At 38.2% G+C, this 12,259-nt stretch overlaps 1 protein-coding gene across 1 annotated transcript in view; it reads right to left on the bottom strand.

The window, feature by feature from the left end:
* Nucleotides 1-4,079: 4,079 nt before the first annotated feature.
* Nucleotides 4,080-12,259, bottom strand: part of LOC104406777 (metastasis-associated protein MTA3-like) — a gene marked incomplete at both ends in the record, with an annotated part of 34,072 nt that continues 25,892 nt past the window's right edge. Inside the window, 2 exons of the mRNA XM_010015870.1 lie at nucleotides 4,080-4,197; nucleotides 5,290-5,353. Of these exons, the coding sequence (XP_010014172.1) occupies nucleotides 4,080-4,197; nucleotides 5,290-5,353 (182 nt within the window). The remainder of the gene's footprint in view (nucleotides 4,198-5,289; nucleotides 5,354-12,259) is intronic.

Genomic DNA, 12,259 nt, shown 5'->3' with positions numbered 1-12,259 from the left:
AAAAAAAAAAATCACACTCACATACTTACAGACAACTTGCCCAAAGGGATTATTTTTTGCCTTTTGCTTGGGATTTTTTTTATGAACTTACTAGTTACTTATTTTACAAGCTGTTGATCAAACATAGGTGGATGCACCAGACAGCAGCTTCTGGCCATCACATGCAGAGAACCAGGAACCTTGCTCCTGCACTGCAGAGTAGGATACTTGAAACAAGATACTCTTTATCCAAATGCATGTTTTGGTTCTCTAAAATAAACCTTTTTATTCTTGCATTGTAGAGAGAGGCACAATGTTACCCTGCTCTGGAATCACATTTGAAAACAAACAACTGCTGTATTCACAGAATAAACCACTGGAGAATGTGTTGTGAAAAGCAGAGAAAGGACCTTCTTTAATATCCTACCAGCAAGAATTTGAGTCAGTGCTGTAGGATAGTCTCATATTCTCCAGCATAGTAAGAGCATCTAAGAAGACTCTCAAAACCTTTTGAACTAGTTTAGCAAGTGTTGTCTAGCAAAACTGGAGCACTTGGCACTGAAGGGATCTGAGAGACTGAACTGTAACCAGTCTCCACCGTCCACTGTGTCAAGAGATTGGTGTGAGAAGCTGAGCTAAGACTCCACCATCCATTGTCTCAAGGATTGGTGTGAGGAACTGCTGTCCGTCATCACAAGGACTGCTGACAGACATGCACAAGACCAGCAAAACTGGATGCACATGATCCACCAGGAATGTGCAGTAGGTGACATTAAGAACAGAGGTACTTCCCCCTAATGCATTACAAAAGGAGGGAAAGGTAATTGCTGTTGGGGGCACCCACCACCAAAGATGACAACTACGGACCCTCGGGATGCTGCTGGATCCCAGTGGTGACTATTTCTCTCTGCACTCTGAATTCTTGCTTCATTTCTGTCCTTCTTACGATCTGTCCTATCGCTTTTTATAATAACCATCTTCTTTGCAACCATTATACTTTTATAATAATCAAACTGACTGACTGCAGTACTTGACCTTGTCTGTGTCTTAATTTCACTCTGGGGATCATGAACAGAGTATTCCTGACACTGGGTTTTATCCAGTCAGACCCTGGGGGTTGGAACTAGATGATCTTAAGGTCCTTTCCAACCCTAACTATTCTAAGATTCCATGACAGGGGAGAAGGAAGGGTTTTAAACATCCATAATATCATTCTAATCTGACAACTTTGATCATAGTTTTACCCCCAAAGATGCTCATAACAAAAGTCGTAAGAGACTGTTTAAAGAAATCTAGTTTGCTCTTTCTCCAAAGTTATAGTCTTCACTAAATGTGTCATCGAAGCAATTCAGCTACACACACAAGCAGTGTAGCTAAGCAAGGCATTTTCAAGCAGATTTAAACTTCACTTATATTTGTTTTCTCTAATTGTGTAAAGGATTTGATTCAGTGTATCTCAAAGTGGAAAACTAGTTGGATCTGCAATACTTTACTATTTAACATTTTAGTCTTTTGAAAAGGAAAACATTCCTTTAATTTCAAAAATTAAAGAGAAATATAAAGTTATCCAATTCATCCATGAGGCAGGAGGGGTGGGGGGGATGCTGCATTACCCAGAGTTTGGCCTAAACACCAGGTTTTAAAGTATGTTTTATTCAAGGACAGACAAAATGGTAACATCAATGCAAGCAAAGAAAAGTAAACTATTCCCACAAAGAAAACCTATTTTTCTCCAATAAACACTAGGGATAAAAGGTAGTTCATTCAGGCAGGGCATAAATTATCACAGTATACAGAAAACACAAGCTGTTTGAATTGTTAACCTACTATAATGCAACCCTATGTTTACAGCAAAATCATTTCATGGGTTTTGAATATATATAGAAGGCCTTTTTCCCTTTTCAAGCCCCTGAGTGGTCTTCTGAAACCTAATCTGAACTGACATGTCTGCAGTCATTTGAATTGCATTTATATGCCATGAACTTTTAAAATGAAATAAGATGGTGGTGGGTGAATCTGAAGTCTTCTTAAAAATGGCTTTGGGGACTTTCTGTAAACATATCATTTGCCTACCAACCATTTCTGAAAAGGTGTTAAAGGTATTCTTCCTTTCAATTAAAGGACAAATTTTATGTGGGAATCAAGTTAGCAATGCTTTCTATTTTAGTGTATTATACTATTATTAGATGACATAAAACCTGATCTTTCCCAAGTGCTCCCTAACTGACTCAAAATTATCTAAGTCCTCTCCTTTAATTTAAGGTGACTCCTCTATGTTTTTCGTTTTTCAAAGTTATACACTATGGCATAATAATTTCAACGCACAGATCATTCATTAGCCATTTTTAGCAATATAGGCTGAAAAGTTTATTTCCAGATTCAGAAATCTTCACAGAATCCCACCATTTCCAAACATATTTGTTTGATTCTATTCATTTTAAACATTGTTTAGATTTGTTTTCGTGAATGAAAAGGCTTGACGGTGAAAGGATTAACTTTCAGGCTGTCAGCTTACATAAAGACACAGTAACAGCTGAATCATCCTTTTCTTATCCTTGGAGGTCAGCAAGCTATACAAACATTTAGATAACAATCAGTCAAAACTAGAGTAATTCAGCTATTTTTATCCCCCAAACTCTTTTTTTTCCACTAGTCACTAGACATAAATGCAGATTAATCCAACTGAACTGCCAAAGAAGTGCTCCATATACCAACAGATCTTTGGTTTGTGGGCAACTTGGTCTTCCTGAGCTTTAATAACTGAGGGATTATTATTGCCTACTGAAGTCAGCAAGACAACTGCATCACTTACTGCACTTTGGGGAGTACTGAGGTGGGAGAAAAACATCCAGCGAAATCCTGTCTTCATGATGTAAAAGAAATATCTTCTACTCATTTAACTGAAGCAATGATTTAACTCAGAAATTATGTTCCAAAACTCAGGAACTTAACTTTTAATAAATATGGAATTTAATTTTAAAAGGAGAAAAAGAGTAAAATTTCCATGGGCAAACTATTTACTTTCTATGTAGTATTCACTATTCCAGAATTAGGCTCTGTCTTGAGTAATTTAAGTAGCAGGATTTAGGAGGAGAAGACTTCCTACCTGGCAGACAAGCCCAGCTCATTCCGAAAACCCAGCAATTCAACCAGCTACTTCAGAAGCACATCAGTACTTCCTGACTACTTGATACACACATTGAGAGTCATTTTATCTTAATGTCTGGGAAGCTTTCCTCTTGAGCATACGAATGTCTACAGAAATATTTGCTTCCCTATGACAGGCACATTTTACAGGAATAATAGCAGTTTATCATATTCTAGTCATAAACTTGTTCTGAAACAAGTCTGTATCCTTACATACAAGACTGGAAAAGACTTCCTAAAAGCTTATTTCTGGTTACTAAAAGAAAAGTCAGAGTAACAATGCAGATGACCTACTAAACAGCATCCATTAGAAAACAATCTGCCAGTTGCTAGAAATCACTAAACACTAAATACATACCAGACTTGAAATTTTGTTTAAAAGAATCAAGTTCCCATGCAGCAAAAGACTAAGGCACAGGCAGTTGTGCTCGATTATATATAGATAAAATACAATTTAACAAATACCAGCGATTTTAAAGATATGCCAAGACTTGAAAGACTTGTTTCAGTCCTGACACAAAACAGGCGAGATAGTTTGATGGAAGCCACTATTTTTAAGTAAGACACAAACACAATCTCTGTGCAGTCTCTGTTTCAAAAGGGACAGGGAGAGTACAATTTTCACTTGTTCTGTTACCATGAGTCTACAAAATGGGTTGGTCCCCAATATCTTCTTATCATCAGGCCTATACTAAAGAACCAAGTGCACTTTATGGTTAAATGAACTAACACTGAATGCCTTAACTGTGTTATGCACAACGTGGAAACATAATAGCCTTCCAGCAGTTATTCAAGTAGCCTTTCTTCATAACATTCAGTGGTATTTGTCAGTCTCCTAGAACCTACTATTTTACCTTCTCTACCTCTATACCAATTAGGTTAGTTCAGAAAGTCAGCAGAAGTAATGATGCAAGGTAAGAATGCTTTTGACTAATCAAAGATCATAGATTTACCTTCTGCAAGCATGTCTGGCACATCTGCTTGATAGCGAGGCCCCACTCGGATTTCTCCCTTGTCTGCTAAAAGCGTTTTCAGTGATGGATCATACACCAGTGAATAAAAAAAGGTATCCTAAAAAAGAAGACACATTTGCAACACCATAATGGTTTTTCTTCAACCCTCCATGCATGCTTTAAGAGAGCAAAGGTTTGGTACAGTAAGCCTTATTTGAAATAAGGAGGATGTTTCATGAGTACTTTCAGTAATGAGAAGATTCATACAGAAAAATGTATCAGTGGGTTTGAAAAGAATTAATGTTAACTGCTTTCTGAATTTCACATGTATCCTCTCAAAAATCACTACCTGATTGACTTTGCATTATAAATTAATCTGGAAAGAGCATAAAAACACTGCCAGTGTCTGAAAAGGGCTTACACAAAAATACCTGCTGCAGTCACCTGAAGAATCAGTCAGTCCTGTTCGCAGAAAATTATTACTGATTACCAGTAGTTTTGGTGTAGAAATATATGGACATGCTCATTTCAGGTAGAACCCACTGCCTGATGTATTCAAACACTCTGAAGAAAGATATGTGTATTTTGAGGGTATTTTGCAGTACAATTATCTTTCAAATTCTCAGGAAGTTTCTTCTCCCCTGGTAACACTCAGAATTTTCAGTCCCTTCCACTAGAAACTAAAGGTGAGGAGATATTGCCATGCAATAATTCAGAGACCTTAGAATTCAACTCCTTGGCTAAGCTGCCCTCAGGAGCCTCTCTTGCTCTCTCTGTCCATTAACTACAGAATATTCTTCTTTCTAGAATCCATCTGGGGGAGTGGGAAGGGGAAGGAAAAAGAAAGAGATAAAGCAAAAAGATAAAATAAGAGGGGAAAAAGGCACCACGTGAATTCCCCCTTCAGTGTCTGTACAGGAGAAAGCCTGGATCATTTTCTTTTATAATACATGTTACGTACTACTTTGAATTGATGATTTTCAAAATACAACCACATTTATCCAAAACCCATCATGTAAGAGTGGCAAAAAAATCTTTATTCAATAACATTTTTCGAATCAGTGTTTTCTACAATGTAATTTTTCTAACTTATCATTCAAGAAAAGATCTTCAAACTATTATCTGCCCATTTATTATTAACACAGCCATAAAAAAAAACCCCAACACATAAACCCATCCAGTATTTACCCAAAAAGAAGTCATGTCTTACCTCTTTCTCCAGGTATGACAGCACAGATTCGGTCTCATTCAGAAGTGCAACACTGCATTTTCCCCTACACAAACGTAAGGAAGGACTATTACTTTGTAAAAAGTTCAATTTTTTATGAGGTCGAGAAGTTATTACCAGAAAATATTTAAAACTATTACATTATTTTTTTTATATAATATAAAATGAACACTGCGATACTTTTGAGGTACCAAAATTAACATCAAAGCAACCAAATGAATGAACACATGTCCTCAAATACACAGGAATTCTGCCAAACTGGGGAATAGTTTCAGACAGAGAGAAGCAATGAAGGAACAAGAGGTACTATGGCAAACAATAAATACATATACAGTTACAAATGCTTGGATGAGTGAAGCATCACCTCCCAGTGGCTCAGCCCCAGTTCAGTTCCTAATTTGAAAACAACCCAAAGTAGAAAGAAACAATGGAAGCTTTTGCCACTGGCCTGTAAAATACTGTTCTTTTTTGAACTGAATCATGGAATTCTATCCATTTCTCCTATGACCACATTAAAACGCTAACTAACACATTTCAGTGCAGGCTGCCAAAAGCTTCCTGTTATTCAGCAGTGGTATAGATCCGCCCATGTATAACATCAGTAGATAATATCACAATGGGGGTTTGACCACACTGCCCCAACCCCTTCTTTATCCCCTTCTCCCCCATTTCTTCACCCTCAGACTCCTCTGCCTACAACTTCACTGATTCTCTCAATATAACATTAAGCACGATTAGTAAGTAGAAAGCCTAGAGAAGAGAAGTTGCGTGGAGACCTCAGAGCAGCTTCCAGTGTCTGAAGGGTGCTACAAGGATGCTGCAGAGGGACTCTGCATCAGGGACTGGAGCGACAGGACAAGGGGTGATGGGGTCAAACTGAACCAGGGGAAGTTCAGGTTAGTTATAAGGCAGAAGTTCTTTATTGTGAGGGTGCTGCAGAGGAAGCTGTGGCTGCCCCATCCCTGGCAGTGTTCAAGGCCAGGTTGGACACAGGGGCTTGGAGCAACCTGCTCTAGTGGAAAGTGTTCCTGCTCGGGGCAGGGCACTGGCACTGCATGAGCTTAATGTCCTTTCCGACACAAACCGCTCTAGGATTCTATGTGGATGAAAAATGCTAAGTGTGCTGAATCACCTTGCTAGCAACTGCCCTTTTTATGCTATCATTTTCAACTGAACTAACATTTTATAATAATATGCAAAACTTCTTCCTTACTTCACCTTGTATTTCATGCACCTAGGTTTTATTTAGTTCCTATCAGTTTAGTCTCTTACTAGGTGGTTTCAGTGGCCTTAGAGATATGGCTATTGGACCTCTGCCCAATACTCCCTTCTCACATCGAGATGACCAGCATACAAATATATAGAAGAGAACTGTTTGCAGAGACCTCCTTGATTTTAAAATACCACCAAAGAAGTTATTGTAAAAAATTTATTTCAGTGAACATTAAGTGTTAAGCTCAACCTTAATCACTAGATGCCAAGTGTTTATCATATGGCAGATCTTCACAGCTAATGTTTTATTCATTACCATTGCACGTCCTAGGAACTGGGGTTAAACCACATGTTAAACCTGCAGTATACAACCTCCTGAAGTTCTCTTCATCTCTGCATTTGTCAGGAGAAGCACACCACCAAAGAGAGATCATGGGAAGATGAGCGAGTAAAACCTGAGCACAGTGCACAACAGCAGAGCAAAAACTACAGGAGTAGGGAAGCAGGAAACCTTCTCTATACCTGACCATGCCTTTGAATGTTATTTGAAGCTGTTGGTCTTGATAATTCCAGATCATTCACTTCTCAAAAATGAACATGTACCAAAGTCATCCTGTCAACTTTAACAGATTATAGTGTTAAAGGCTAAATGGGAGTTTGTCTTTCCAGTTCGCTCCTATTCCATACACCTCTAGTATGCCCTCTCTGCGCTACAGCCTACCCTTACTTAACCCCAGTTATTGCAGAGGCATTCTTTCATGGTGACTGCAAGATTTCACTGACTGACTTTATACTTCATGGCTGCAAGTTGAAATCATTTCATTTTATTTCATTAAGAGCCAAGATCAATCCCCCAGCATGTCTTGTAAGTGAGTGAATTTCTATTTGCTATTACATTTCTTTGTACAGTATTTTAACTATCTAATGGCTGGAGTCACACACACAAGTAACATTTTATATGCATATATGATATCTCACATGCACGACAGTCTCAAAGGAGGCAATACTAGAAATGCACACACTAGACACAACCCTAAAATGAAGAAAACCCGAAAACACCTCACCCAAACATGACAAAACAAATAAATTGCATAAAGTCAGAATCAGAAAAAGTTATCTGCATAAGTTTCCACTTTCTATAATCTAGAAACCTGCAATACCTATCACTAATGATTTAGAATATTTACCAAACAGAATGCCTACCATTTATATATCTCCTCCTCCACTTTTTCCATCAGAGGAAAATCGTCTCAGCTCACTGTAAATAGTTTACTAGGTAGAACCAAGCATCTAGCTCATTATACTGCTTCTGGCATCTCTCATAGATGCCCAGGAAATAAGTGAATACAGATTTGCAGTGATACATCTCTAAATGTTCTCCAACCACCACTGCACTTTTCACCCTTTCTTCCAATACTAGTAATCCAATGCCCTGGAGAGAAAGCTAATGTGTTTTAAACCACATGGCACACTAAGACTTGGGAGTTCTTTTTTAAGGCATGTATCTAAAAACCCAGACCTTCTCCACATTTACATATAATATTCTTCTCCTCTCAGTGTTCTGGAACTTCATTCATTAATGTTTTTAAACAATTTTGGATAACTGGGACAGATGGAGCTATATCAAATAAAGAATAGATATAAAAGGACAAAATCTGATTATTCTATCCAAGAGAAAGGGGGGAAAAAACAAAGAGGGAATGAGGAAGAAGCTACGGAGACAAGTATTACGAGTATTACTTAGACTGGAACAGTATAATGCCATAGTTGCATTGTTCTATTGATGGAGTCTTCTGCTTGAAAGGTGCCACAAAAAAATAACCAAATTAAGGTAAAAACTACAAAGAATTACCCAGCTTTTGTGAAATGAGATAAGAAACCTTCCTCTTATCTGACTGACTCTGATTTAAGCTATGTTCTTCCACCAAGCAGCATTCTTAACTGGTACCAACACAGTGAATTGCTAGCAAATAGCACCAGAAGGTCTCAATGACGTTAGGAATATATACCTGGGTTTGACCTTTTTCTCAAATTAATAATTCAGAAAAACTCTTTTTACTTCCTGCAAAATTAGGCAGAATTTCCCTTGTATGAATGTTGGGGGAAAGCCTTGAATACTTCAGTAACGTACAAATAACTGCAAACACATAAGTTAGCTTTTGTGTCTTCATGTAAAATTCAATTCTGATGAGACTGAAGTGTCCCTTCATAATCCTTTCTGCTCTTAGATGTACTTTATATTTAAACTGGTCACAAATAAGAAGTTATTCCACTGCACTGACAACAATGCCAACAAAACTTGTTATTAAATCAGGCTGCAAGAAAAACTAACTTTGAGGTCTTGCAATGAAAGGAGACAACAACTTGCCTATATATATCTGTTCAAGGTGTTACCAGCCTCTATCATATCAACCACTCGGTGTTCAGTTGCTTTCCCTAGCCTAGGAACCAGAGCTACAACTCGTAACTTTGTTCTTTTCTTTAAAGAATTAACCATGTGAAAGCTGTTTTCACATGTTACACCTTAAAATCACAGAATGGTTTGGGCTGGAAAGAACCTTAAAGCTCATCCAGTTCCAACCCCCTGCTATGGGCTGGGACACCTTCCACTAGAGCAGGTTGCTCCAAGCCCCTGTGTCCAACCTGCCCTTGAACACTGCCAGGGATGGGGCAGCCACAGCTTCTCTGGGCACCCTGTGCCAGCGCCTCAGCACCCTCCCAGGGAAGAGCTTCTGCCTTAGATCTAACCTGAACTTCCCCTGTTCAAGTGAATGATGCTGACAGACACCTACCAAAGTCTTCACAGCAATTTCAAGTTCTCCAGATTGCAAAGGTATTTACAACTGGAGAGCAAGCTATTGCACAACACTAAAACCAAGCAAAGCAAAGCATCATTATAAATCTGCAACAGACCCCTAACTAGAGCTTAACTTTTAAAATATTCAGTTGATATCTAGAAATGTCAGAAGACAGACATGCATTGTACTGATTCATACTTAACTGGCTTGAGTTTGGCTCTGCGCATTTAAGGAGATGTCTCAAACGACGGGGCAAAAAACAATCAGCATTTGATAGAGGAATACTACTGCTATCTGTCTCTCCAACAAAATGATACCAGTCTCCCAAACAGTGTAAAATTGTGTATTTGTGACCAAAAGAGACATCAATAAACTTGGTGTTACTGATTAACACAGTCTCAAAAGAATAGACTTAGGAACAGAATGCACAGCAGATTGATTCATGTACATCTAAACGAACCAATAAATAGCTGGCATCTACACGTATGGACAGTTCATATGGATGGCCCAAGCTTTTTATGCTGCATGTGGCTTTTGGACACTAAAAAAAATAAAATAAAATAAAAAAAAAAATCAGAGTTTTAATCTTTTAACCAGCAGGAGTGCTGATTTTGAGAACTCCAAATGAGTAAGAATTAAATGCAGTCTCTTGGAGCAATCACGCACAACTGACATGGATTTTCAAGTATTGCATATTCTTAAGGTTCCAACTTTCATGCAGTTGCCAAGTCACAATCTAAACAGGACAAAACATTCCCAACATGAGACAAACGCACAAAAGGCAAAATTAAAGGAGACTTTGCCATTCAGTAGCAATTTACACAGTTTCTATGTTTAAACTGCTATGCTGTTAGCTGAAGAGCCAAAACGTTCAACAACTCTACCAGAAGATCCTATCTTGAGAGTTGGAGAAAATGTTAAGAGGTAAATGTAGGGGTCTGTGAACATACATGCACTTGAAACAAGCTTTAACACATTACCCACTTAACAACCACGTTTACACTAGTACTGCTCAAGCCTACATTACTGACTGAATCTTGTGTTCTGTAGCTGAGAAGGGTGTGCAAGAAAACAGCGAGTAGAAAGAACAATGCACTGAGTGACACAGAGAGAGGTGAATGTTTTCTTGGTCTGGGCACAGTAAAACTACACGCTTTGATACTCAAAATAAGCATAACCACATATATACTTCCTATAAACTACTGTAGGAAACTCAAGTCATTGGTATTTTTAGTTTAGGGAATAATTCGTGCTAAAAAGTAAAAGATTGCTAACTTTTAACACAGCAGCAGCAGCAACACACATACTGAACAAAACCACAGCAGTCTGGTTAGGAATGATTTTTCATGGCATCTTAGAACCATTTCAGTTGCAAAGGACCTTTAAGATCTTCGAGTCGCCCGGCTCAGAAGCAATGCACATCACTCCATGCAATGGAACTGGAAAGTTTTGCACCATACGAAAGACTCCTGTTTTGTAAGTATGTCACTAGAGGGAAATCTGTACTGATTTTCAGGTGTCTGAATGACAAGTTCCACTGATAAATACACTTTTATACTGTTACTAGTACTGGCTACAGACCATATCTGAGAAAAGGATTCTGGCCTAAACTGAATTTTCATCTTAGTTCATATAAGAACTAGCTGAATGCTACTGGGAGAGTCCCTTTGCTCTAAATAAATTCGACCCAGAAAAGAACAATACTTTTCTTAACAAGCCAAATCAGCAGGTAAGCACATGCCTGTGCAAAGCAGATTCACTCCTTATCTAGTCCAATTTATACCAGAAAAAATAAATTAGGCTTTTAAGGCTCAAAGCAAGCTTTTAAAAAGTAGCTAAAATTTGTATCTCATAGATAGGCCAGGTTGGACGAGCCTAGGGCAACATGGTATAGTGGAAGGTGTCCCATGGTAGGGGGCTGGAACCAGATAATCTTAAGGTCCTTCCCAACCCATTCTATGACATATATACAGGCACATGCGAGGTATATAATGCATACACACACTCCCCTCGTCTGCCAGAAACTTCTGGTTTGCCAAGGATGCCAAAACTAGATAGAAATCCTGAGGCAATACCACCAAACCCTAAGGTGCCATGCCTTAAAAAGTCACATTTCTTCTATCAAATGACCTGCCCTGTCTGTTTTGAGGTTCAGACCTTTTGGTGTGTTTAAAATGAAAGAATCCCACATTGAGAAAAAAAAGTATTTCTCCACACTTTAGTTGCTTGAAGTAGTAATATTAGTGGCTCCTGATGAGACCATGAAGAAGAAAGCACAGCATAAAGAAACCTGTATGATAAAACCGAGTTGTTTATTATGCATGATACTTCTACAGGCAGTTTTTGTATAGCACAGCATGTTTTACACTGAACATACTTGTGCTGCTTTTTCTGATAGGTCTACAAAGTGGCACCCAGAAAAGTTACTTTACTCTATCCAGGAGCTATGGAATAATTTAACAAAATGAAAACAAAACACACCCAACAAACCAAATCAAAACCCACCACTAGAAGTAACAAGAGACTGTGATCTGGACTGCATTACTGATCAGAATAATGTGAAAAGATGGAGGGGGAGAGGAGGGAGAGTGAAAATGTATTAAACTAACATAGGGAACCATTTGAGAACTGAAGGAAACCAAGATTCTTATTGTTTGATAGTTTAAAAGGTTGGACTTGATGACCTTAAAGGTCTTTTCCAACCTAGCTGATCCTATGAGTCTATGAAATTAAAGTACAATTTTTGTATGCTTGCATGTAAAAAATATGCAAAAGCTCCAAATTTCCTGATGAAAATTAAAGCACTCTTCTCATGATTTATTTGGAAGCCCATTAATGTCACGTATGCACAGGCATTCTGCAAAAATACTCATCTTCTCCCCGGTTATATTAATCAGCCTTCAAGAAAATTATCTTAGGCAATCACAATCTTTAAAAGCCTC

This window comes from Nestor notabilis, unplaced genomic scaffold (assembly GCF_000696875.1).
Source record: "Nestor notabilis isolate BGI_N333 unplaced genomic scaffold, ASM69687v1 scaffold12730, whole genome shotgun sequence".
In the NCBI taxonomy this organism is placed as follows: domain Eukaryota; kingdom Metazoa; phylum Chordata; class Aves; order Psittaciformes; family Psittacidae; genus Nestor; species Nestor notabilis.
The sequence above is the reverse complement of the archived record's forward strand: the minus strand, read 5'-3'. Positions and strand labels throughout refer to the sequence as shown.